Here is a 25,786-nt window from a genome sequence, read left to right as displayed (position 1 = left end):
GCTATAAATATGTTATAAAATACATTTCCCTTGTTAAAAAAAACAAACATTTCTCTTACCAGTAAGGAAAAATGCAGAACTATCCAAATGACACCCAGTGAAGTGACCAACAGATCATAACGATTTCTTCTGCTCTGCCAGTATCCGGCTGGAGACATGGCTATCAGCTTCATTGTCACCTAAAAAACACAAAAAAGGTCTGTATTCGAGGAAGAGAATGAAATAAAACTAAGACAGATGTCAAAACAGAAGGTTTACCTCAAGAACAAATATAAAGGTGAAGACTACAGACATGGTGGCAAGAGGAAAAGTCACTTGATCATCATCAACGTCCCACTGGGAAGGAGAGAAACACATTTTATAAAACTTTGCGGTAATAGACAAACAAATGATAAATGTATTATGAAATGTACAAATTTAGTGTAGTAGTGCAATGTAAATATTTGGAGGGCAATAATAGAATTTAGACATTACCTTAACTGACAGCAAGACAGATTGTGCCAACACCAAGACAGCAATCCCCCGTTTGAAGAAGGGGTGCTGAGTGATGTCATACATCTTGGCTCGAAAACCTCCATTTTCTGTCAACAGAACAAATATGCTTAAATAGTGTATTTTCTAAGAAAAAGGCCAAAAGTAATTGATGTTATTTATAGTGACTTGCAAAAGCATTAGGTCTGCTTTAAATGTTTTGATTTTACTGTGTTATTACCACAGACTGCCACTTATTTTATTGGGTTTAAAGTCGGGCTTAATTGAAAAGTGGAGAGGAGATGTGTTAATTTGAATTCAAGATAGTTGGAGTTGACAAGAGGATTGGTTAAGCTACACAATGGTGTACATTACCAGAAAGCTTGTTTTAGATGGTAGAATAGTTGACGCTAAGTAGATCAGTATAAAAATAATAATTGACCTTAATTGATGTCACATTGGAGAAATTTACTCCTGCATTTAACCCATCCCTTGAGGAGAACTTGCATGCCATCGTGGGGGGTCCGTGGAGCAGTGTGTGGTTAAGGGTCTTGCAAAGAGACCCAGAGTGGAAATCTGTGGAACTGGGGCTCAAGCTCAAAACCTCTGGATTCCAAGCTCTATGTCCTAACCACTAGGCTTCCCCACCTTCAATAACGCACTGAGCCAATGTTCACCATCTATCTAAAAATTGGTAACGGCACAGAATACCAATGTGCAGAGCTGGTAAAGACATACTGTAACCTAAGGCTGAAAAAACCTACAAAAAGATGCTTCACCTTCCACCCTGACAGGAAGCATAACTCTCACCCAGAGCTGAAATAGAAAGGTTCTGATCAGAGTATATTTAGGTTTTAGTGGCCAAGTCAAAGGTTAGACTTACATTTCAAAAATAATCTATGGGATGACTTGAAGTTAACATTGGATTTGATTTAGGTTTGGTTGTTTTTGTAAAAAAAAAAAAAAAAAAAAATTAGGTTAAAAAAATCTAACATTGATAAGACAAAAAATGAACAGGTTACAGAATCTAAAATACTTTCACCTTGCATTTTTATTTTTCTCACATTTTGTTAGTGTAGTATCCTATATTGGCCACAAGGTGGCATTTCTGGCCATCTTCTGGGAAGTAGAGTGTGGACTGCCTAAGTCAAAATTAAGAACAAACTTCTGTTATGCTGCTTTCTGAAACTTTTATTCGGAGACGTATGGGTGAAAGCTCATAAATGTCTTTTCAGGAAATATTGTTAACAATTAACCCAAATCTGGTAAATGACACAGTCAGGCTTTAATGTTTGCTTTAGGGCAATAATTTCAACCAGTCAAACACAATTTTAAGTGGCATCATCTATCTAACAAGCATATTTGCCAAGTTTTACAATCTTACTGGAGGCAATCACAGTGAGGTATAATAGATTGGATGCAGCTATCTTCTGTCAACTATGCAAGGTTTCAAAAAGAATTCATTTCACACTTTGTTTGCATTTAACTGTGAATGAATTCATCATTCAATTAGGACAAAAAAATAAGTGTTACTAACAGAGATCTGTGTTAAATCAAGTCGGCTATTTCAATATAAATGCAACACTTAACACACCTTCAAATAGGCCCAGCTCTTTCTGTAAAGTATAAATGCTGACCACAGACCCATTTTGCAGGCATGATCACGTAGTGGAGCAGCTCAGTGCTGTAATGGCTCGCCGGCGGTGAGTGAGCACCTCTGGATGTGGATCAGTCCGGTTGTTAAAGCTGGGGTAAGCTGCACTGCTGACTAAATCCACAGCTATTGATTTCATGTTAGTTCTCAGCCCTGCCTTTACTAACAGGCAATTTCCCACACTGCCTCCAAGGCGCCTCAACTTGTTCCCATGACTCGAGTCACATAAGCGAGGGTAGCAGTGCGACTCTGTGGTGAAACTCAATCAATGAGTGTTTCCCTATGCTTAACATTTAGACACACATAAAAGAAAACTGAACTGTTTCTTTGTATAAGCAGACGTACCTCAGAGAGATGAGTTTAATTGAAGTGAGGTGTGAAAATGGGATTAATTCCTCCATAGAAGGGTGTGACATGCAGTGTCTAAGTCATTTGCTAGTTCTGCCTCATATTCAGTCATGTTACTGTTGCTAGTCATCATTTAAATGTTACAATTATTTCCTCAAGGCACCGATCCACAGCCAAAAACAAGGACTATTAAATATGATTTAGTGCTGCAGATGCTCATAGTATACAGAATCATGGAACAGAATTTTAAGCTTGATACTTTAGCTCTGTAGGTATTTGCAACGCCTATGATGTTCATATTTGCTTTCTAGTACTCTTCATTCTATCTACCTGGACGGGGGGGCAGGTGGAGTGGTTGGGCTATTTTCAATCGGCTCTTCAGATCCTCCCATCTCCTCTGGTCCACCGTTAGGAGGGCAGTACCCTGACAGTCAGAGATAAAATATTTGAAATAATAAAGCGGAGGTATTTGATGGTCTGAGGAGCAAAACACAGCCACTATTAGGGATGGGAATCGAAAACCGGTTCCTGTTAAGAACCGGTTCCGTATTTTCCGATTCCATGGCATCGTTTGGCAGCTCGCTGAATGATTCTTTTTTCGATTCCCGCAGCACCAGAGCCTAGAGCGCCGGCTCTGGGGAGCACGACTTACGTCACGTTTTTTACGTAAGTTACGCAACTTACGCAAGTTACGCAAGTTGGAAGAACTATTCGAGGAGGAAGACAATGAGCTGCGGTCACTTTGTGAATCAAAGCCCCGTCTTTCCTTAGCCCAGAGGGTAGATCAGGAAATCCAGCTCTGTAAAAGCTTGCCCTCCATCCCCTGCAGGGATAGCGCCACACTGTGGTGGTGGAACAAGCAAGATACGCTGCCCTTGCTATCTGGACTGGCTGAAAACTACCTCTGTGTGCAGGCTTCCTCCATCCCATCTGAGAGGGTGTTCTCCACGGCTGGACACACCATAAGCCCTGAAAGATCCTGTATCCTTCCAGAAAAAGCAGATATGCTCATCTTTCTGCAAAGAACTGTTAATTTTCCCTACTACTGTTTTATAATTAGTATTTTTTGTTATTTAAAATAGGTTATTATCCCATCATTTGTTATTAGACCTTGTTGGTTATTAAGTTTGTTCTTGTATTCATTTTTCATTTAAACACAGATATTACTCCAGTTTCACATTTCCTGTGGACATCTTGATCTTGTTGAGTTTGTAAGATTGTGCAATAGTTAAGTAAACAAAGTTGATGCTGATAATCAAACTGTTTGTTCTCCTTTTTTCCCCAAATTGGAATCGAAAAAAGAATCGATAAAGAATCGAATCGTTTCATAGAATCGAAAAGGGAATCGGAATCGTGAAAATCTTTTCAATTCCCAACCCTAGCCACTATACTGGCAGCAATTGCTCCATAATCGTACATATTTATATACGTTGCATTTACTTTATTCTCATTGAAGTTTGCTATGACAACTCCAACGAATAGCGTCAGGCCGATCATGCAACCCAGAAATACAAAGACATGGATGTAGATGCCATGTATCTGCAGAGACAGAGGGGTACAGATTAAAGGCAAGTAGAGATCTTTCAGTTAAATATAGAAAAAAAAGGAAAAAGCTGAAGATTGAAGAAAGATTATTACCGGCCCAACACGGTGAATGATGACATCTCGGACCTCTACCCAGCCTTTGAGGGACAAGACTTCAAAGAGAGCCAACATAGCATTGCCTACGTTGTCGAAATTAAAATTTCGTGGGTTGGCCCTGGAGCATGAGAAGATTTGATTATACATCCAGTAGCTCTGCAAAGTGACTTTATATGAAAGAATATCTAATACAAGTCCTACCAAACTCTTGGTACCCAGAAACCTGGTTTCTTCTCCTCGGCCTTCAGCTTCAGGTTGAGGTTTCTGGAAACACTGACATTTATCCGGAAGATACCATGGCAATCCTCCTGTGTACCATCACACAGGTGAACAAAAAGGGAAAAAAATGAAGTGAAACACAAACACTGGCTGCTACAGATTTTTAGTTTTCTTTAGGCTGTGACCTGATGATTGACATTTAAATTTATGAAACCTTTATGAAAAGAAAGATAAAAAAATCCTCTACAGAGGTAATAGTTTTCAAATTAAAATAAAGGAATTCCAAGTTCATATACATATATTAGTTGAATGATTTATTTTAACAACTGTATTTTATTAACAAATAGAAAGAAATATGCAAAAGATAATATAGTATATGGTCAAGGTATGGATTTAGAGGAAGAAAATAGTTTTATAGGGTTAGAGTTGTCATTTAAATGGGGAAAATGCAAACTTGCTAATTAAAAAAAAAGTTTACTGATAGCAATATATATATATAAATGCTACATCTTAATACTCTTGTCCTCTATACTCTAATAATGAGCATGCTGTAATTGTGTGATAAAATCACTGTACAGTGGAATATTCTACTTTAAAGTGATAATTCTCCATACCCACATGGAAATATTGATATATGAACAATTATAGCAAACAGATGATTACAGTTTATTATTTATTTGTTAATCATAGTGAGCCTTAGTAAGCCTATAAACAGTAAGCTAAATGGTAATTATATTTAAAAAAAAAAGCCTCTTTAAGAATTATAGAATAAAGTCAGCATAAGATAAGAAAATAATAAAAAAAATTAAAGGAAAGCGTTGCGACTTTTTTTGGTATTAGGACAGATACAGCAGAAGGGCTGGATTTAACTGGAGGGAACAATATTTAGTCATTCAGACAGAGTTTCTGCACAGGAAGTGTGGGGCAGGAAAGGTAAGGTTTATAAGGAGATCATGTTTCTTTCAGTACCCGTTTGAGGATTCGTGGGTCGTTGCATTTGGCTAGCTTTCCAGCAAACAGCTGAACTCCAAAGCTTGCAAACACCAGCATCAGCGTGAGGAGCAGAATAGAAACCTGGAGGAGAGTTAACAAAAAAATGTAAGGCAGACAGCTGAACATAATGCACATTGCCCATCAAGCCACTGTATACTGAAGATTTAAAGAGAAAAAAACAAATAAAGTCCTGTTTTCAACAGATGTACTTGACCACTAACCAGGAAAATCTCCTTGAATCCTTTAAGAACCTCCCGCACAACCTTTCTCATCTGAGGAACCAGCTTGAAGATCCTGAGCGGACGGAGGCAGCGCAGCATCATCAGCAGCTGAGCTCCGGACTCAGGAGGGACGTCGGTGGGGAGCCAGCAGAGAAAGATCAAACTCACCTCCAGTCAGAGCAAAGCAAAGCAGATAGAGGAGTTTAACAAACTTTATGCTATTTTATACTTTCTAATTTGCTTAACTGGGATTTTAAAAAAAGAGGCTAGATGTAGATGGTAAAAATAAGGGTGTAAACCAATTGGTTACATGTCATTACTGGATCGGGAAATGTCAGCATAGCTAAACAGTTGTAGTCCTAAGCAAGCTTTAAATCAATCTCTTTTTAACCTTTTGCATTTCTCATTTATTCTGCTGTCTTATCACTTATCTGTGCAATTATTTGTGTGATTGTATGATGGTTTCTAATGTTACTAACAAACAAAATACCATTTGGTCAAAAAAGGTTGTCAATGGAATGACAAGTCTTAATCCATAAATTTCAGACTTTTTCAAAGTCAAATTTCCAAATTATTAGATTTACCTTAAGAACAAGTTTAAGTTTCAGGATGTTCTACAAATCTGAAAATATTAATGCTGGAAATACTACAACTTGAGGATATTTCTTTTTCTTTGCAGGTTGGATATATATACCATTGGAAAATGTATCAACTAAATTTTAAACCCAATTAATCTCTTCAAATCAAACAAATCATACATATTAAATCAAATTGGTTTCCTTCCTACACCAATCAAAAGTCATGCAAGTGTGCTGCTTACATTAATGTACTTTGATTTGTAATCAGTTACACTTTGAAACAGAAATTCAGCATTTTTTTTAATGTCTGCTACTGAAGTTGGAGCAGAAATATATTTCAAACACAAAAGCATTAAGCCCAGTCATCCAGTCTGCTTTTCAGCTTTAAAACGTCCTAAATTACAGCTAATTGCTTTTCAAGATGACTCATTTTATTTCAACAACACTTTTATCCCTCTGGCTGAGAAACAACACACTTGCTGACAAGAAATCTGATTTATAAAACCCTTTTAAGTTGTTCAAGAACTTAAAGTTCAAATCTATGAGGAGATGAAGATGCTAAATAATGACAGAAGTACAATTTTGAGCCGAGGGGAAAACTTATACAATGCCATGAGTTTGTTTTACTGTTTTTGGTTCATAAACATTTCAAACACCCAAAGCAGAGAGGGTAACAATATTTTCATTGTCTGCTAGTTTTATATAAAAAAAACTTTATGTATTGTAAAGTAATTTCTTGCGATAGTTAATGTAACTTTTCTAAGATGGAACTTCTTACAAGATAGATGAAGATGTCCATCACCCCTCCGAAGTCCCTGATGACGGCCGTGGGGGTAAAGAACAGCCCATCCGCCATGATCTTTAGGTTAAGCTCAATGCTCATAAATATCACAAACACATACTCCCCAATCTGAAACAGACAATAATTAGAGCAACATCTGTTTTAATGAATCCTTTTCTCAGTAAATGTGGCCGACACACCATCTGGATTAGAATACCTGCAGAGTTGGGACGTGCATAACCCTGGTAAATGGTGATTCAAACATCATGGAGATGCAAGAACAGATGGTCACCACAATCATCACCCAGTCCAGATAGGTGACTAAGCCCAGAAGATCACTTTGAGGACAAACACATTAGTAGAACTATATGAGCCAGTTGAAAAAAAAAATAAAATAAATTCTACCTACCTTACAGTTAACCTATTAGCATGTGATTAAAACATTGAATATGTTGGAAACACCAAATCTACAGCAGCCCTGAAGGCCAATATAGATATATATATATATATATATATATATATATATATATATATATATATATATATATATATATATATATATATATAAAAAACGCAGACAAACAATATCAGCACACTTACTAGAGCTGGTGGTATTTGGTGTTCTTCACTGCTCCTGTTATTGGGTCAGTTTTTGATCTAAGTATTAAAGAACATAAAAAAAATGTGGTTTTACAATACATAAGGAGGGCTACATCATTTTTCATTATTCAATGTAAATATAATGCGAAATATAAGAACTGATTTCTTTCCAAATAAAACTGGAAACAGACAAAAAAGTATATTTTGGACAAATCTTACGCATTGAAGCGAGCCCGAACAATCACTCTGCAGAAGTTCCTGAAGCGATGCTCCCGGCCCACAATAAAGAGAGGCTTATCAAAGTAAGGATGGTTCTCCCTCAGCTCCTCCTCTTGAACTTTTCTGTACAGATAAGCACAGGGATTAAAGGGCAAGCATATAAACGTAAAGGAATAAAGAGAAACCACCATAAAGAAGTTTGTAATTTCACTGAAAGGAATCTTTTCTACTGCAAATACCTTTTCATTTCTGCCTGTTCTTTCTTTTCTTGAATCATCTTGATCTCACTGTCCTCCCTCTGGGCATTACGGTAGCGCACTGTACTGGAATGCTGGGAAAAACAGGGTAAAACACCTTATTTCTTTGATTTTACATAGTTAAAAACAACAAACTTACTATATTTGTGCCTACAATTTTGCTTGCAAGCAAACACTAACATGGCTTTATCCATGAAGAGCCTTTGTGAGATGCTAAAAAGAAAAAAAAGAATAGGATGTAATTTTGTGCTTACATCCTGGGTGAGCGTTTCCAGTGACTTCCCCCGGCTGATCCTCTGACTGGTGGAACCATGTCGTAGAGATCTGCAGAAACAATAAGGAGAGATTAGGAGCATTTATGCTTTATGCAGTGTGCTTGCGTATGTACGTGTGCCAGACCTGCGCTCTTGTCGTATGTGGTGCTGCACACTGAGTATTGAGCGCTCTTTGGCTGGCTGGCCTTCAAAGGACCCGCTTAACATCCGCTGCCTGGTACAAGCCCTGGGAAAGAGACACAAGGATTCACTTGTATATAAATCAAATGGTGGCTGAAAAATGCATCAAAACACCTTGAACTGCTCAGATTTCCTGATCAACTGCTTTTTTTCATTGCACATTGCCTTGAAAAAGCATTAACCTCAAATGTGTTAAAGCTCAACTTTAACTAACTAACTTTAAAAATATTTATACTCTGAACAGAATAATATGGATTTGCAACACGAAACCTTTCCTTTAATGTCTCTATAAGAAACCAGTCCATGTGTGAGAACACAACCCCTATGGTGAACCACAGTAGTGGCAGCCTCATAGTGCTTTCCAGTGGTTATGTAGTGATACAGTACTATAGAGGGAGCTGCAGTAAGAAGGTGGAAATCAAGAAAGAAGATTGTGATTTAAGCTGCATGTTCACTGCAGTAAACTTTTTTAGGATTAAGGAAAGTTTATATGGGTTATCCTAAAAATCTAACATCCAATATTCTCATCGAAACTTTTTAAAGAATGTTTAACAATACAATTAGCATATTTTAAAGCACGTATGCTCAGATATATAAATGAATGCGCTTACAGACGCTTCGACTTTACATTTTTTACACAATCTGAAGTGGCAGGTCTGAGCTGTATAAAAAATAAAATAAACAATAAAAAGTTATGGAGAAATAATGTTTAGTTCAGGACATGGAAGAAATGCACCTATGGCTTGATTATATTTGTTCTATCCCAGACAATCACCAAAATGTACATAAAGGTTTGTAACTGTGATTTAAGGAAATATAATATAGATAAAGTCATCCGAAAACTATAAAGCTACTTTATATTTTTCTGGGCCCATAAGGTAAGTGGCAGTTTGTTTTTGTGTTGTTGAGAAAAAGAGCTTCAATTATTTAAAAAAGCCAAAAGAAAGCTCACTTTCAGAGACTGACACTATTTTATTTATAGTGAGCGGAGAGATTCCTTGTTTATTGATCAAAAGTGTGGCTGAATTGCTGCTTCTGCTGGAGAGTGTGAGTTTGCATATGTTGGTATTCGGGCCTAATTGCAGGCTTGTGTGGAAGGTGGCGAGCCAGACAGAACGTGTTATGACTCCTGATCTGCTGTCCGTCTCTCAGACAGACAGAACATTGGGGCGGTGGGGAGGGAGGTGCAGACTGGACACAGTATTTGCCATCTAATCTCCACTTAGTGCCGTCTCTGCCATGCTGAACAGCAAATTATCATTTTAGTTCTTTGCGACAGTAGATTGAAGTGGCACTGAGTGTGTAGGTGTTTCTGTGTGTAAAAAAAATGAGAGAAACATCCACAAGTGGCACTCCTGGTGTGACAAAGCTACAGTATGTCTGATGTTTCTACATTATCAGTCCGGAAAGAAAGTAATGAGCAATCTTTCACATTGGAGACTATTTTTGTGGGGCATCATAGACATAATTTTAGAATCTAAACAAAAATACATGTAAAATCTTTTCTTTTTTTTTAAGCATGGCTGACCATTAATTTAAATGAAAGTACAGAGAATTAGAAATAAAGATTAATTTCAACCCTGGGTAACTAATTATTTCCTGTGTGCACCCTCCATCCTTGGACTTTTTCAACTGCTCTTGCCATTTTGCTCTTACAAATAATTATCAGCTTTCTTCTGGTCAAGTGAAAAAATTTGAAATTTTTAAAACCTATTCTTTCAAAACAGAGCTCAGGATGTGCTTTGTGTCATAAGCCATCTGTGCTGTGAAGTGCCACTGGATTAATCTTTGCGGCTCTTGACTGAACTGGGACAGCATGTTAGAATAAATCTTAATAATCAAACCAGAATCATCACATCATCAAGCCTCATTCAGATACAATATTTGTTTTTCTGAGGATTTTAAGAAGGTTTTAAGGATTAACAAAAGAATTTGATGTAATATGTAGTGTTAACTTAAGATATTTTAATGATTGGCATAATGAATAATCATAATGAATGTGCCTTAATGAAAGAATGCTTGACATGTCTTCCATACTTCCAAGGTCTGTTAGCACCTAAACTCATACAGGCACCTGTACTCATCAAGCGTGTTTCCTTAAAAAAATCAAACACAAAGGCTTTTGTTCCATTTGTCAGAAAAGAAAAAAATACAAAAGTTCCACCTGCACATGGTTCTCAAAAGAAAACAGTCAACTGCTTTGTATTGATCCTGTAACAATGCACAGTACAAATATATATGCTTTAAATTACACTTCTTTAAGGCTATTCAGAGGCAAATCTTTTTAGTTCAATATTCAAACAGAATTGTGGGGTAGAACTTTTTTTTTTTCCCGACTAAAGCCCATCTATTTCATATACTCCAATACTGCAAATACATTTTGCGTAAGAGTCACAGTCTATCATATCAAAGCAAAACATAAGATCCCCAAATCTTCCACCTACTGTGGTAGAAACTGTATTTCTTACCGTAGGATTTTATTAATCGTCGTCTCTTTCTCCAGAAGGTTGCGGGCTCGAATGCTAAAAATTGATCTGCGAAGCTAAGAGAACAAATTGTGAGCAGACAAGACCTGCAAGCTTGTTCATATGTGATTAACTATATTAAAACAACGCAGTAAACAAAGCTGCAGACATAGTGCAGAATTATTACATTTTGTTGAATTCATTCCAAGATATAATATGGGGTTAGTTTACACACTTCTATGGATCACAATGGATGGATGGATGGATGGATGGATGGATGGATGGATGGATGGATGGATAAAATAATCATTGGTGAAACAATTTAAGACATTTTTTTACGCCATTTATGTTATTCAGAGTTTTTCAGAACTGAAGAAAATCAAAATCCAACCAATACTGTTTTAGACTTCATAGAAACCCCAAATTATTATTCATCGTCTGAAGACAGAGCTTTGGTCTCTAGGGTATTCTGCAAAGGTGTTAAAGAGAAAGAAAGCAAAAACAGAGGAGGACGTGATGTGTGATTAGATGCAGCACTCGTATCTACCTTTTGGTCAATATACTTGTTGTCTTCGATGGCCGAGCGTTTGGAGTGGTCACACGAGGAGGATGAAGCCGAGGGGAGACGGCGGAACAAACAGCTGGTATCCTGCTGCTGACGATCAATAAACTGCTTCATGAAACTCTCTCTAGAACGCACAACAAACACAATAAGAGTGAATTTTATTTCAAGACAACCACATAGATAGACATAGAAAGACAATGTACACAAATGTATTTAAAAAAACTAAACTGCACAGGAGTAAATCCAGCTGCACAATGCATCAGTGGGAGCTGTTCTTGTAAAAGCCCAATGTATAGGTCTGAGCTTTATGGAGCAAAATAACCCCACTGTGCACTAATCACTAACTTAATATTAAAACTTATTACAAGTCTGCTGCACTGGGTGGAATTCAGCTCTCTTGCTGAATGAAAAATAGGTCTTGATACAGTGATTTTAGCTTCAATCTGCATGCAGAACATGTGAAACATTTTCTCATCTTTTTTCTTATGTCTTAAAGCAGGCATATAATGTGATATTATTACAGTATTTAATGAGCAAAAGGTGGCTGTATTTTGTTATGTTTCTGATTGATAAATGAATTTAGTAATGGCTGTAAAAGAGAAATTATAATATAGATGGTCCCTTTGATGTGTAGTATTTAAGCAAAGCAGTAACATCTTTGTTTATTTAGTTATTTCCAGAAACAAGTGTGCAATGACGTGGGATGAAGCGACATTCATTGCAGCTGCAGTGCCATGCAAAGGCTTTTTTTCTTTTAACCAATAAGCTTAAGATACTGTTGTATCACATTACTAAGCTTAAAATGTTTCCAAAACTGTTTGATCGCTTCCTGGGTCCCTTTTTCCTCATGATGCTGTTTTTCATGAATGTTCTCTTACAAACCTCTGAGATCAGTAATGAGTTGTTTTGTACTCGATTTACCAACAGGCTGAGCAATCTTTTAACTAGTTTTAGCCTAAGGGTATCAGAGCTAACAGGGAGAATGTAAATCCATATCACACATTTTCTTTAAAAAGAATGTTGCAAACCACTAAATGATTTTTCATTTCATGATTTCTCAATTATGCAGCACTGATTGGTGTTTATTGACATAAAACCCTGATAAATGATTACAAAGCTTTCGTTTCTAAAAAGATAATGTGAAAAATGTAAGATTTTTTTCTAAGACACTGTATCTCTGCCTGCAATTGCATACCTGATTCTGGGCACTGTGAAATCAGATGGGAGCTTTGAGATCTTCACCATCTGAGGCCGGTTGGGGAACTTTTCAAAAATCCTGAGTCGTAAAGGGAGCTTCTCTTTGGTGTCTGCGTTGGCTTCGCTTTGCTTCAGCTGATGGAGGAAAGAATAAGGGGATTCATTTCACACTCGGAGCAGAACAGCATGAAAAGCTTTTGGAAAATGGTGAAATCAACCTTGATGATGCAACCACTGTGAGGAAGAGAGTATTTCAACATGATTCAAGGGAAAAAGGGACAAAATCAGACCGTAGACAGCAGGAATGTTTGGGGTTTGGAAAACTTTTAGTTACCCTTGGTGCACATAATTAAATAAAAAAAGAAAACTAAGTCTGGGGAATATATTTTCTCTCAGGTTTCAAGGTGCAGCTTTATTTTTCGGCCTGATGATGGCAGCAACACACTTACTTACAACACAGACATCACATAGAATACAGACAACCACACTGAGGATGTGGCTCCACTTACTTTTCATAATAGGGGGAAGATGGCAACAAAAGAAAAAAAGAAAGATTACTTTGGAATGGTTAATGGAGACAGAAACAGAAAAGGAAGCGACAGAATAATGTGAGTGTGCACCTGGCACACAATAGTGGAATAAAAGGATGACAATGGGAATGAAACCAATTATTTCTATTTAATTACGTATGGCATAAGCTGATTGAAATTCCCTTCCAGGTGTTCCCTGTCCGGGTGTCTGAAGATAACCTACGATGCACTGCTGATTAGGCCTGCAATGAACTGAACTTGGATCAATAGTGATTGGCGGCATATCATTTAGAAAAGCTATCAGGAAAATAATATGTTTACTTAATGAATGTCTAAAGGTAAAATAAAAAAATCAGTATAAAAAATGTCCGTGCATGGAAGCATTTCTCTGCGCTTATTTGATTTAAAGGTACAGAACGAGGTTGGAGTACAACTGTAAGTGGAAGGAGAGGCATTAAGGAGTAAATGAAGATCTGTCTATCTGATTCCTGCTTCTTGCAGACAAAATGTGGGAGCTTCTTTTCTGCCCTGAGTGGGTGAGTGGCACACTGTGAAGATGGAATTATACAGCAGCATCTGCCTGCCTAAGCTCCCTGTCCATATTCTGGCTGCAGAGATATGGGCATGGTATACGAAAAAGGCGGCAGAAACAACACTTACTGAAAATTGCCAAAAATGGAACCATATCGTTACTGTAGGTTCACATAAAAATCAACAGGTTATGCAAATGTATTTACTCACAGGGCACTGTATAAAAAAACAAAAAAAAAAGATGAAAAATCGGTCTTAAATTTGAAATTGTTCAAGATCCAACGAGTGGACAAAGGAAATCCATTTCACAGATTTTTTTTGTTCATTCCGTTTCATACGTTTCACAGTACGCTGAGTGCCGATGTACAAGGGTGTAAATGTCGATTTTGGCCTGGCATGTTTGTGTAGGTATGTATGTGTTCGTTTACATGTATGTATGCAGATGTATATAAACACATACATATATATATATATATATATATATATATATATATATATATATATATACACACCGGTATATATATATATATATATATATATATATATATATATATATATATATGTGCATGTGTGTGTGTAGATATATAATTGTATATATATGTATATATATAATTTTTGTGAGTGTGAATATTGGATAGAAAACATAGAAGTATAACAGGACTGCTTTAAGGTAATTTAAGTGCAATTAGAGAGGGAGTATGAAAAGTAAGTTTTTCTTCTTCATACCCCTTTTCAATTTAAATTAATGGATGTCAATTCTCTGTCTGTATATGCCGACAGGTTTATTTTGTGGAGGGTTTTTGTTTCTATTTATGTTCAGGTAAATGTAGTTAGTTTGGAAATTGGTGTTTGGTTAGGTTGATATTAACTGGTCTCTCTTGAGTGTATTTGATTGATTAATTTATTGTTGTCTGAAATAATTTCTTATTAATTGAATCATATAGTAGTTATCTATTTGAAGCATACTCAAGCTAAAACTCAAGAAAAGTTTTCAGATAGTCAGTACATTAATGAACAAATTATAAAAACTGAGATGGTGACATTAATGCTGAAGTTAATATAACATAGCTATGTGCTGAAGAACACTATGAATTCACCTCAATGTACTGAGATTGGATAAAAAATCTGTGCATCAAAATCTGCACATTCGTCTTCTATGCATCTCAGAAATTTGATCTCTATGCATCTTCTATGCATCTCAGAAAAACCATGTTAAGACCCAAGTGACATGTTGTTCAGTACGAAGACATACATTCGTGATAGACTTATTAGCTGATATAATCTGTGCTCACATTCAGAGTCATGTGACTGATCTCAAAAGCCATGTGTTTTGCAGGTTAATCAGCTCACTACAGCCCAAAAGCTGCTTTGTGGGGCCATAAATCAATTGTTGCCAAAGGAAGTTGCTGCACATAACATCTGTATCATTTCCCCCAAACCATGACACTGACCTATTATTGAGACATCAGGAAATTTTGCAAATGTTTTACAAAAAACAATAAATAATATATTTATAATGTGCTCAACGGGGCTGAATAATTGTGCATGCCCCACCTTTTGGTTTGTAAATGTTAAAAAAGTTAAAAATAAATACAAAGGTAATATAGACATATAATAATTAATCACAGTATCTCAGCTGCCCCTAGAACTGAGCATTTCTGGACTGAGATCTCTGATGTTTCTCCATGTATCTGGGGGTAACTGACCGTTCCGATGACCATGGGCAATACATTTGCCTTTACCTTCCAGGGTCTCTAGTTCTTCCCTGATCTCCTTAGGACTTCTCCAATTTCCTATGTTCCTTCCTCCTGATGTTTCTATCATTTGGTATGGTCACATGGATCACTATGGCTGTCCTGTACAGCTTACCAATGATCACAATATCTAGTTGTGTGCCAGAGATGGGAAGTAACGAAGTACAAATACTTCGTTACTGTACTCAAGTAGATTTTTCTGATATTTTTACTTTACTTTACTACTTATTTTTATGGCGACTTTTTACTTCTACTCCTTATATTTTTACACAAATATCTGTACTTTCTACTCCTTACATTTTAAAAAATTGTCTCGTTACTTTAGTTTTGAATCATTTCAATGGAGTTACCGTTATTATTTTTCTCGTCATCAATACCAAATTCAATCTAATTGGATGGGAATCTACGTTGCATTTGACGCACCACTACAAGATGAATCGACAGATTCGGCGGTATTCATTTGCGGCAAATCATTGCAGCTTGGTGGCGGTGGCGTTAGCATAGTAGTATGGATGACGAGATGATTGAAAATGAACACAATGGAGATCTAGTCCTATTGGCAGACATCCATTTAAAATGTAGGCAACGGCATGAAAAAAGTGGTTTCTACTTTTACTTTTATACTTTAAGTAAATTTACAAGCCTGTACTTTGTTACTTTTACTTGAGTAAAGAAGTTTAATCAGTGCTTCCACTTTTACCAGAGTATTTTTTAACACAAGTATCTGTACTTTTACTCAAGTACGGAAAGTGAGTACTTTTGCCATCTCTGTTGTGTGCCCACAAATATTTAGTCTGTTTTTATCTGGAAATCCCACAGTACCTTAGCTCTGTCTTTCTCCACCACCCTGGGAGGTGGCTCTCATTTTGACCTTGGGGTTTCTGGTTTGTACTCTGCACAGATGTTTCTGTACATTATATCAGCTACACGGTTGTGAATTTCCATGTATTCCATTCCTGCCACTATCTTACATCCTGCTGTGAGATGGTGCATGCACTTGGGATCTTGCGTAGTTTTGGAGATCTCGGCTTTTATTGCTCTGGAGCTCATGATCTTCTCCTGTGGTGCCATAATCAGCGCTTCTGTGCTGCCCTGCAGTCTGGCCCCAAGTCAATTTTTCTTTTAGAAGTTTTTAGTTTTTTATTTTTAGAAATAAAGGTTATAAAATGTTCCAATTTCTAATGTAAGAGAAATTCGTACTTCTATATGATTCAAATCCTTGGTCACTATGTACAAAAATGGAGCCTTGTCTGGAACATCAGTTTACATAGGATGTCAAAAAAGAAGCCACAATATAAGCAGTAGTTCTATGAAGTATGTAGACTGTTCATATATATATATATATATATATATATATATATATATATATATATATATATATATATATATATATATATATATATATATATATATATATGACACATTAAAATAATATACTAACCAATAAAAGGTTTTAGCTGCTTTGATTGCTGAAAGCTGACATCAAAGAGCCACAAAAATGCAAGGATTAAGCTGACATAGAACATTGGATGGATGGGTTTATCGTCGGTAGCTTTGATCAAATGTTTCAGAATAAAACTAAGTTATATTTATTTTTCAATGTCCTTTCTAAGTGCATGTCTGAGAGCATTTTGTGTGGATACTTCAGGCTAATTATTGTATGATGTGTCATACAAAAATAATGTGCATCAGGGATTATTTAACATGCTAATCTCAGAACAGAAGGATCCAGGGAAGAGAAATGAGGACGATCGAAAGGACACTCTGAGCCATAAACTCAAGAGCATAAAAATAATGGTTACAAATAAACTGTATGGTCTGATTTCTTCAAAAGACAATTACACGAAAAAAAACAAAAACATATGTTTATCTCAAAAACCTTCTGCAGCCCACCTCACCAACCCATTTCTTCAGGACTGAGTCTCACATCACTATTGTGTCTGGAATTTATGGTGTTCAGTTTTATACTATAAATGCTCTTTGCTTCAGCTCCTCCTTTGCTAGCATACTGAAATTAGATTTCACGCTAAATTATAGACTTGTTTTGCAGCAGATCTCTTTCTGAAAGTTCTAGAAAGTGAGGCATTAATCTTAAATGGTACCTCTACACTTGGAAGGAGAAGGTAAATCCACACAGACAGTTACACAAACAGATTAATTACACAGTATTTACTCTCCTCCAACAAGTCATAATTGACTCTGCAAACTCAAAGAAAGAATCCTTTTATCAGGAAATTCTCAACATCGCTAAGCTTTATTTTTCATTTGCAGTATTTTTTTTTTATATTTACTGCATCTATCTTTCTCCCAAAGCCTCTAATTTTCAACAAATATCTTGTTAGATCAATGTTGTTTTTTTCCCCCTCAAATCTGTCTAAATTTATTAACATCCGTTTTAAGTTCTTATTGTCTTCAATATCAACAATTCTTTATATTTAAACATGCAACTTGTTGCATACAAAAAAAATTTAACTGATAAACAACTATTTATCGATGCATGCCAGTTTTATTGAATGATAAGTTATGCTATACAGGAGATTTAAACATACACAATTCAACTATTTTGAGAAAATTATGTTATTTTCTACCACTGACTGATGAATGTTTACCCATCCACCCTGTAGTGATAATAATTTGCTTCCACAAGATATAGAGAAACTGTGAAACACTGCAATGGAAAAGGCTCAGCTGCTAAATAGGGGCCAATACATACAATTTATCAATATTAAATGTAAATTCGGTAACAAATGGCCTATAGTTGGACAGTTCCAATAAGCAAAGTAATGTGTAGAGATTACCTAACAGTACCCTTAAAAGATTTATATACTTATCAATTTGCTTTAGGTTTTTATTTTGTGTTTTTTTCTTCTTCATCCTTTAAACCTTTTTATATTTTTAACGTACAAAAGTCAACACAACTAGAAGTATTTGTGTTGGTATTTCATATGGAAGAAAGGCATACATAATACACAGCGTTAAATCAAAGAAAAAGCCTGTTTGAATCTAAAAAGTTTGGTGCACATTTGTATTCAATATTTTTTATCAGTAAAAATCAGACTATAAAAGCCTCCATACAAACCTGGGTAAGGCAGACCCGTGGAGATCTGCAGCTAAGGTGGAAGAATTTCTAAGTCATGCAGCTAATACTCCAAAAATCTAGCCTTTATGGAAGAATGGCACTATATAAATAAAATGAATTGAATTAAAGAATGCTGAGCTGCTAAAAGAAACCAATAAAAAGTCCATGATGATCTTTTTGCTGCAGGGTATGTAGGGAACACAGTAAACATTGTGGAAGAAAGAGCCTTAATAAGGGCAGATCAAATGGAAACTTTTTGGGCTACATGCAAAATGCAAGAAGCTGATATCTAAGGTAGCATTTCCAAACTACAGATGAGAGTCCAAAGAACAGCAGTGTAACAATGGAAGCAAGACTAATGTGTTTTGCCTTAAGACGCACTAAGGTGATGGTCTCTCACTTCTTTCTCTATTTAAGCCAATTTCAGGCTCCGCTGAGCTAGGAAACTCTTCATCCGGGATTTTGCATGGATTTGAGGACCATGACTTTGCCGGAGATGACTAAAACAAACCATTAGTATCATACCAAATTCAGCAGCCAAAACAAAGATGACAACTAACAAAATGCTGGAAATTTATAAGGAATTATGATAATAGGTAATACATTTATTGGACTGTTTTTCCAATTAATTCTCTCCAATTCAGACGTTAGAATAAAACCACTGATCATTACTTCTTCAAATTAAAGCTCCGTGTGCTTGGTTAATTTTTCAAAGATTAGATCATTGGCGTTTTAGATCCTCACTTTGAAGTATCAAAAACGCTGTATTTAAAAAAGTAAATAATAATATATAAACTTAATGTATACATCAGAGGTTTTTTTTTTTATGCATTGATTGGATGTGCAGAACAACAACTGACTGCTCCTATCAATGAAATCTGTCTGAAGCTGAGCTACTGTGCAAGTTTATCAGTCAGATGCTAGGGTTTGGGTTATAATTAATTTATTCTGTTAACATTAACTGCAGCATTTCACTTTAAGTATTTGTATAGTACACATTAAAAAACAATTATGAAGTATTATCAGTATTGTTATTTTCCTTTTTTTGTTAAGTTCTGTGGCCCTAGCAGATGGACATTGGGGAAGAAATGCAGTTCGGAATTTCAACCAGAGACACTTAGGTCCAGGATTAAAGCTCCTTGTATGGCCTCCTTGTTGTGCCCTCTACCCTTATGCCACCATTGTCCCCGTTCATGGGCAAAGGTTGGTTTATATTGTCCATATATCATCAAAAAGTATATTTTAAGATTTTTATTTGCAGTCTCAAAAGCAAATTCAGTTTATGTTAACATTTTAACTTAGGATTACGCTGATGAAACCTAGACAAATGCTATTACAATGTTATGATCTACATATACCTTGGAATACTAACTGTCGGGTAGACCATCATTGACACTCTTTAAAAGTATGCAAATTGATGTATGCATATTATTGCTATAAAACTGGCTGCTAACATTATGCTATATGCTTGCAAATTAATGGAATGTTAAAAGAGGGGAAGAAATGCTGTAAGAAAAAAAATAACCAACAGGAAAATAAGTATCGATACCAGTTTTGAAAGCCAAAACATGCCATATCTGCCGTCTGTTTCGACAGAAAATCAGAATGTAGGATGTCCATAGATATTAGAATACAGAGACATATATGGGGCAGAGCATACCACTTGTAATTCTATGTAACTGTGTCTAAGTAGTTCCAACAAAGTTAGACTCCTACCTGGAGCAATTTGACAGGATTGTCATTAATCAGACAGAAAGAGATACTTTGGCCACACTATGGCCACTCTCATCCACTTTGGGGAAAATACTGAATTATATTTCTAACTCACAAGGTAAACCGTTCAGGTTTTTCTAAATGTATATCCATCCACAAGGACACAGCACATATTTATTGGTTCATAAAACCAGCAAGAAAGACTTAAAAATATACAATCAATAAATGGAAGGATCTCAGGATTACAGGTAACAGAGTAAGTGAAACATCAATCTTTTGTTGTTGTTTACTGGTCAGCTTATGTTTACTGGTGATATGATGGTACATAGAAAGACCCTCTTTGCAGCCAGCATGTCAGAAAAATAACAACTCAAATTGGAGCATGACGGTTCAGACGCTAGCAATGTGTCTTGGGCCTAAATGGTTGAGGAAGATTTGCAGGGACCTCAGCTGTAATTACTCCTTCAACAGGCAGCACAAAAAGCAATCATATTATTCTCAGAATTTAACTAGTAAAACAAATTACTTTTTCAAAATCACTGAAATACCTATTAGCTATCAGAGAGCAAAAATAATGGTTTTTGCCTCTAGATAGATAGATAGTAGATACAAAATATTTTAATTTATGATAACCTATGCAGGATTTCCCATTTGGCTTGCATCTTTGCAGCATTAGAAAGTCCTCTGACAATTTGTCCACTGATCCTCCCATAGAGAATAAGTAATGCAATATGGTACCAGTAACACCTTCAAGTATTGTTAATTTTCCTCTAGCTTTCAGGTCATATAGGTATTCTAAAACACAGGAGTAAAGCCATAAAATGTTGACACTTTGATGTGTTTATTCAATACATTACACAGCACAAACCCTCTGAACTACCTGATTAGTTCTTTAGAAGGACCTTCTGTAGCACACAAAAATGGGAAATTAAGTGTGTCAGACCAGCCAGGAGAACAATGTGGAACTGCTGAACAGCCACCTACGAAATTGCCGCCCACACAGATGAGCTGAATGCCTGTAGGCGTGCGTTAATACTGGTCAAGTAATCTGCATTTTACCATTCAGCCATCAGCCTAGCAAGACAACACATTAATCAACACAGTTGTATAAGGATGTGGATCCGTGAGATCACAGACTAGACATTTTACAAATACATATCTTCATCTTATTCATTGCTGTATAATATAGGAATTTATCTTTTCTAAACAATGAACCTCTATTATGCAGACATGCAAATATGTGATTCTTATGATTCACTTTGACCTTTCTTGACTCCTCGTTTCCTTGCATTCTCCTTTAGCCTTGGGGATAGCATAGCTGTAGAGCCCAGGGGACAGCAAGCTGAGAGCGAGTCAGCAGGGTCACCCTCTATCCACATTAGTTGGGTAATGAGCCATGCTTTGGAGCTGCTGTAAAGCCACACAGCCCATAAACCTCTGATAGCTGTTCCTCAAGCTTAAAACAAATTTAAGTAGCCATAAGAGCTCCTATTTCGAAATAAAAAAAAAAATTCAATGAGCTGATAGTGATAGCAAATAATTTAATGAGAAATAATTAAACATAATGAATAGGTAAAAAAAATCCACATACCTAAAACTCCCAATAAGGGAAAGACATTTGTTACTTTGTTTTAATTCAAACCTATACATAAAGTCAAATGTAACTTATAATAAATAAGAAGCTTACTTGTCAGATTTCAAGTATATTTTAAAAGAAACCTTCACATAGTTTAATACTTTAATCCCAAGTTCCTTGTTTTTTTTCTTAATTATCTTATTCCAATTTTGTGGTCTGATGCATCTTTATAATAGAAATAATACTAAATCATTGGTAATAATACTAAAAGCTTGAATCATCAGACTGTGTATATCGACATAATCTGTTTTGTTTAGTAAACTGTTGGTTTAAACAGCTTTTAAATAATATTCACTTTTATGGAACACATATACTGTAATTTTTTTCACTTTTAAATAAATTTGGAACACTAGATGATGAGGACAAAGCTAAAGTGTCTGATAACAAGCAATAACTGGATACACATCAGTGCGGAAGATGTATTTTGAAGGACATCTCAAACACACTTTTCCTGGTGTAACATAAAAATAGAAAATTGCGAAGATGTAGGTAATAAGCAGAGACCAGCATAACAGTATCATTATCGCTTTCAGTTTATATTAGTTCGTCTGGAACTAATATAAACTGAAAGGCCGCTCAGAACAGAAGAATCCAGTGGTTCAAATCAGAAATAAAATACAATTTACAAGTTGAAAATAGACTTGAGGATAAAGCATTAAATGTTTTGGTAGATATTCTGTTACTGGATGAAATGAAAATTGAAGTTCAATAATCAATAATGAATATCACATTTGGAGCAAAACTGGAAGTCTAATTAGCTTCAGAACACAATAGCGGAGTACAGGTGTGGCAGCATCATGTTTTCAGGGTGTTTTAATGCAGGAGAGACAAACACGCTTCAATAATAGAGCTAATTGTGATGTATTTTGTAAATTTTAAGCAAAATCTGGCTAACAAGTTAAAGACTTAACCAAAACGGGTCTTCTAAATGACTGATAAACTTAAGCGCACTGCATGTCAGTTTTAAAATTACTTAACAACAATAGTTTGATTTATTCAGTGGTTTGGAGATCTCATTACATTGTGCTAATCCTAGCCTCGTAGATAACTTGTACGTAAAACTAAAAAGGTGAGTAAGCAAGGAAGCCTTTATATATGACCAAGTTACACCAGTTCCAAGAGCAGGAATGGGCCTAAATATAATGGTTGAGGAATGGGAATCTTTAACATAAAACTAAATAACTAGTCTATTCCTACAGGAAATGTATCTGAATAATTGTGTTCTCTGAAAACAGTTTTTGCAGCAGCATAAGGTCAGATTCTCCCAATTGAAAACTGAAAGTGACCTTGAAAAGATAAGAGCACATTGTACTGGATTCTCAAAGGGGTTCGCTCCTTTCTTCTCTGCTCCTTTAGCCCTCATCCTATTCTTCTCCTCTTTTAAATCCCCAAATAAGCCCTTAGTCCATTAAATAACATAAATGGGTGGCAGGCTTTTAGTTTAATTCATAAATAATGAAATTCTTGGTGGGAAGCCGTAATGTTATCACTTCATAATGGATGAGATCGAACTGAATTTTTTCTCAATATAATGAACACTCATCACAGAATATGTTGAATGGCTGCTCCAGCATGGAGCACATAACGGACAGAATACACCAGTATGTATTTTTTTATATTAGAAAAACACATTAATACTGAAAGGAGAAAGAAATTATAATTATTTGTGCCCCAGTGAAACAATTTCATGTCACGGCTGTGAAATTATGACAATCCAGCTTGTTCTATCCATGCTCCCACCCTTTTGTTTACATAATTTGCTACCTCTTATTTGAAGGTGATTTAATGATCCTCAAACCTCAGCTGCCCAGTCTATGTTGTTCTCCTTCATCTGATATGTAAGAACCAGTGCCCGATCCTACTGTTCAAACACAAGTCTGTGATTTGTTTGGTTCACCATGCTGTTTCTATAAGATCGAACAGAGTGGTGAGGTCTCGCTGATAGCCATTTCTGGTAAAGCTGACATATTAGAATTTTTACCCACCACAAAGTAAAGCAAGGGGAAAAAATTGTCATGCATTTACAAAAATTTGCTTTTTCTGCCCATAAATGCATATTTTTTTTTACAGAACTTCGGTTAACCTCCATTTGTTTATTATTTTCACCAGATAGCAGTATAGATAGATGGTAGAAGGTTTTAAGTGTAATACATTTGATTGAAAAATTATCTAGAAATATTATGTGATCGATGTAGAAATCAATAGCATACTTTTGCTTAAAAATCAATTTTATTTACTTTATTTTTTATTTTTAAAGTGGTAAAGCAAATGTCAGTGTACTTTCCCTATGTAGCAGCCCGAGTCTGTACCCAAATCAAATTTCCTTTGGGACAATAAAGTTAATCTAATCTAAAAAGAAAAAGTTATGGTAAAAATAATACAATGCCAATAGTTACAGCCATTAAAAAGCATAAATAAGGAATAAAACAACATTAAAATTTAACATATCAACCTTCACAGTCTTAGCTTAACGCTAATGACTTTACTAAAATTTTTTCAGCTGGATAAGACCTGGTAGATAAAGCCCAGTCAGAATCCTTTTTCCTTTTCTTTACTCTGAAATCATATATCTATATATCCTACTAGCAATAATTACATTTTCTGATTTTGTTATGGTTACTTTATTGTAGGGTGACCAAACGTCCGTATTTCCCGGGACATATCCGTATTTCACGTCCTGTCCCGGGCGTCCCGGGTGAGGAAATGTCCTGATTTCACTGCGCACGACGCTCCGTGTGACGTAATCCCTTAGCCGCGTCAGTGCGGGCAGCCCTGCTCTTAATCAGAGGCTCTGTTCAAAAACCTGGCCTGCATCCTCCAAGGACGCGGTCTACCTAGACTGGATCCTTCGAAGTCCTTGAAAATAAGGAGGCCGGAAGAGTTTTGTCTGTAAATTCGAACAGCAGGTCCTCCCTTCGGCGGGTTTTACCGTCGTATGCTCTGTTGCTTAGCAACCGTGAAAGTTGACACACAAAGCAGGAAAAGAATGAATACCGAGGTTTTCAAAACTGTTTGTTTATTTATTTATTTTTTTTTTAAGTTAAAGTGAACAAAGGCTACACTCACAAGAATCCAGAGTGGAATAAAGGTTCCAACCACCGGGAGCAGGAAGAAATAAAATCAAATGTAATGATAGAAACCTTAGTCAGTTAAATAACCTGCTGCTGTCATTCTGCACATCTCTGATGTTGCTGCTATTTTCAAATATCCATTACTGTAAAAATGTCCATAGCTGCATATTGGTTATTAATTCTCCAGTTTTATATTGTTAAAACACTTTACAGAATTGTATTTTTTATATTTTAACTCTTCCCTATTATGTTATTCTTATACATTTTTCTAAGGTCCTCATTTGTGTGACCATTTTCAATAATCTTTTTGCTGCTGTAAATTTGCCCATTGTGGGACAATAAAGGGATTTTCTATTCTATTCTATAAAAGGGTTAGAAATATATAAGTAAATCTAAACAATGTATCTACAAAATATATCTGCAAAATCTCTAATATTCAACAACAAAAAATACTTAGTTAAGCATATTGTGCAAAACAACAATAAAAAACTCCTATCAGATTTATAGTCCCCACCCTGCAGATCTATTAGAATCTGTCCTTAAATTACAACCAAACTCATTTACACAGTAACAGATTGAAACCTTTAGATAAACCAAACATTACCGCCACATATCTGACTCAATAACCATTAAAACAACTATTTTCATTCATTTCAGACGGAACTATTCACAGAGTTGTATTATTATATTAAACTGAACTTCAAATGTTCACAACTGTTCTGCGCCAAGTAGCATTTCCTCTGATCACGGAGCAAATATCCCCATGATGAGACATTTGTTCTTTCAATATCACCCCCCCCCCCCCCCC

At 35.9% G+C, this 25,786-nt stretch overlaps 1 protein-coding gene across 4 annotated transcripts in view; it reads right to left on the bottom strand.

Moving 5' to 3' along the window:
- The window catches only part of nalcn (sodium leak channel, non-selective), a 115,491-nt gene that overhangs the window by 8,606 nt on the left and 81,099 nt on the right, over window positions 1-25,786 (bottom strand). For 3 of the 4 annotated variants that reach the window (XM_038284807.1, XM_038284805.1, XM_038284808.1), the window contains 19 exons: window positions 12,663-12,799; window positions 11,450-11,591; window positions 10,906-10,979; window positions 8,382-8,483; window positions 8,237-8,306; window positions 7,965-8,056; window positions 7,726-7,848; window positions 7,507-7,563; window positions 7,124-7,244; window positions 6,904-7,035; window positions 5,548-5,715; window positions 5,303-5,407; window positions 4,316-4,422; window positions 4,112-4,232; window positions 3,914-4,012; window positions 2,804-2,897; window positions 475-581; window positions 259-336; window positions 60-179 (listed from right to left, as the gene is read on the bottom strand). In XM_038284807.1, coding sequence (XP_038140735.1) covers window positions 60-179; window positions 259-336; window positions 475-581; window positions 2,804-2,897; window positions 3,914-4,012; window positions 4,112-4,232; window positions 4,316-4,422; window positions 5,303-5,407; window positions 5,548-5,715; window positions 6,904-7,035; window positions 7,124-7,244; window positions 7,507-7,563; window positions 7,726-7,848; window positions 7,965-8,056; window positions 8,237-8,306; window positions 8,382-8,483; window positions 10,906-10,979; window positions 11,450-11,591; window positions 12,663-12,799 — 2,049 coding nt within the window. The remainder of the gene's footprint in view (window positions 1-59; window positions 180-258; window positions 337-474; window positions 582-2,803; window positions 2,898-3,913; window positions 4,013-4,111; window positions 4,233-4,315; window positions 4,423-5,302; window positions 5,408-5,547; window positions 5,716-6,903; window positions 7,036-7,123; window positions 7,245-7,506; window positions 7,564-7,725; window positions 7,849-7,964; window positions 8,057-8,236; window positions 8,307-8,381; window positions 8,484-10,905; window positions 10,980-11,449; window positions 11,592-12,662; window positions 12,800-25,786) is intronic. The other variant, XM_038284806.1, reaches the window with a different exon arrangement.

This window comes from Cyprinodon tularosa, unplaced genomic scaffold (assembly GCF_016077235.1).
Source record: "Cyprinodon tularosa strain WSP-4 unplaced genomic scaffold, ASM1607723v1 ctg202, whole genome shotgun sequence".
Classification (NCBI taxonomy): Eukaryota; Metazoa; Chordata; class Actinopteri; order Cyprinodontiformes; family Cyprinodontidae; genus Cyprinodon; species Cyprinodon tularosa.
The sequence above is the reverse complement of the archived record's forward strand: the minus strand, read 5'-3'. Positions and strand labels throughout refer to the sequence as shown.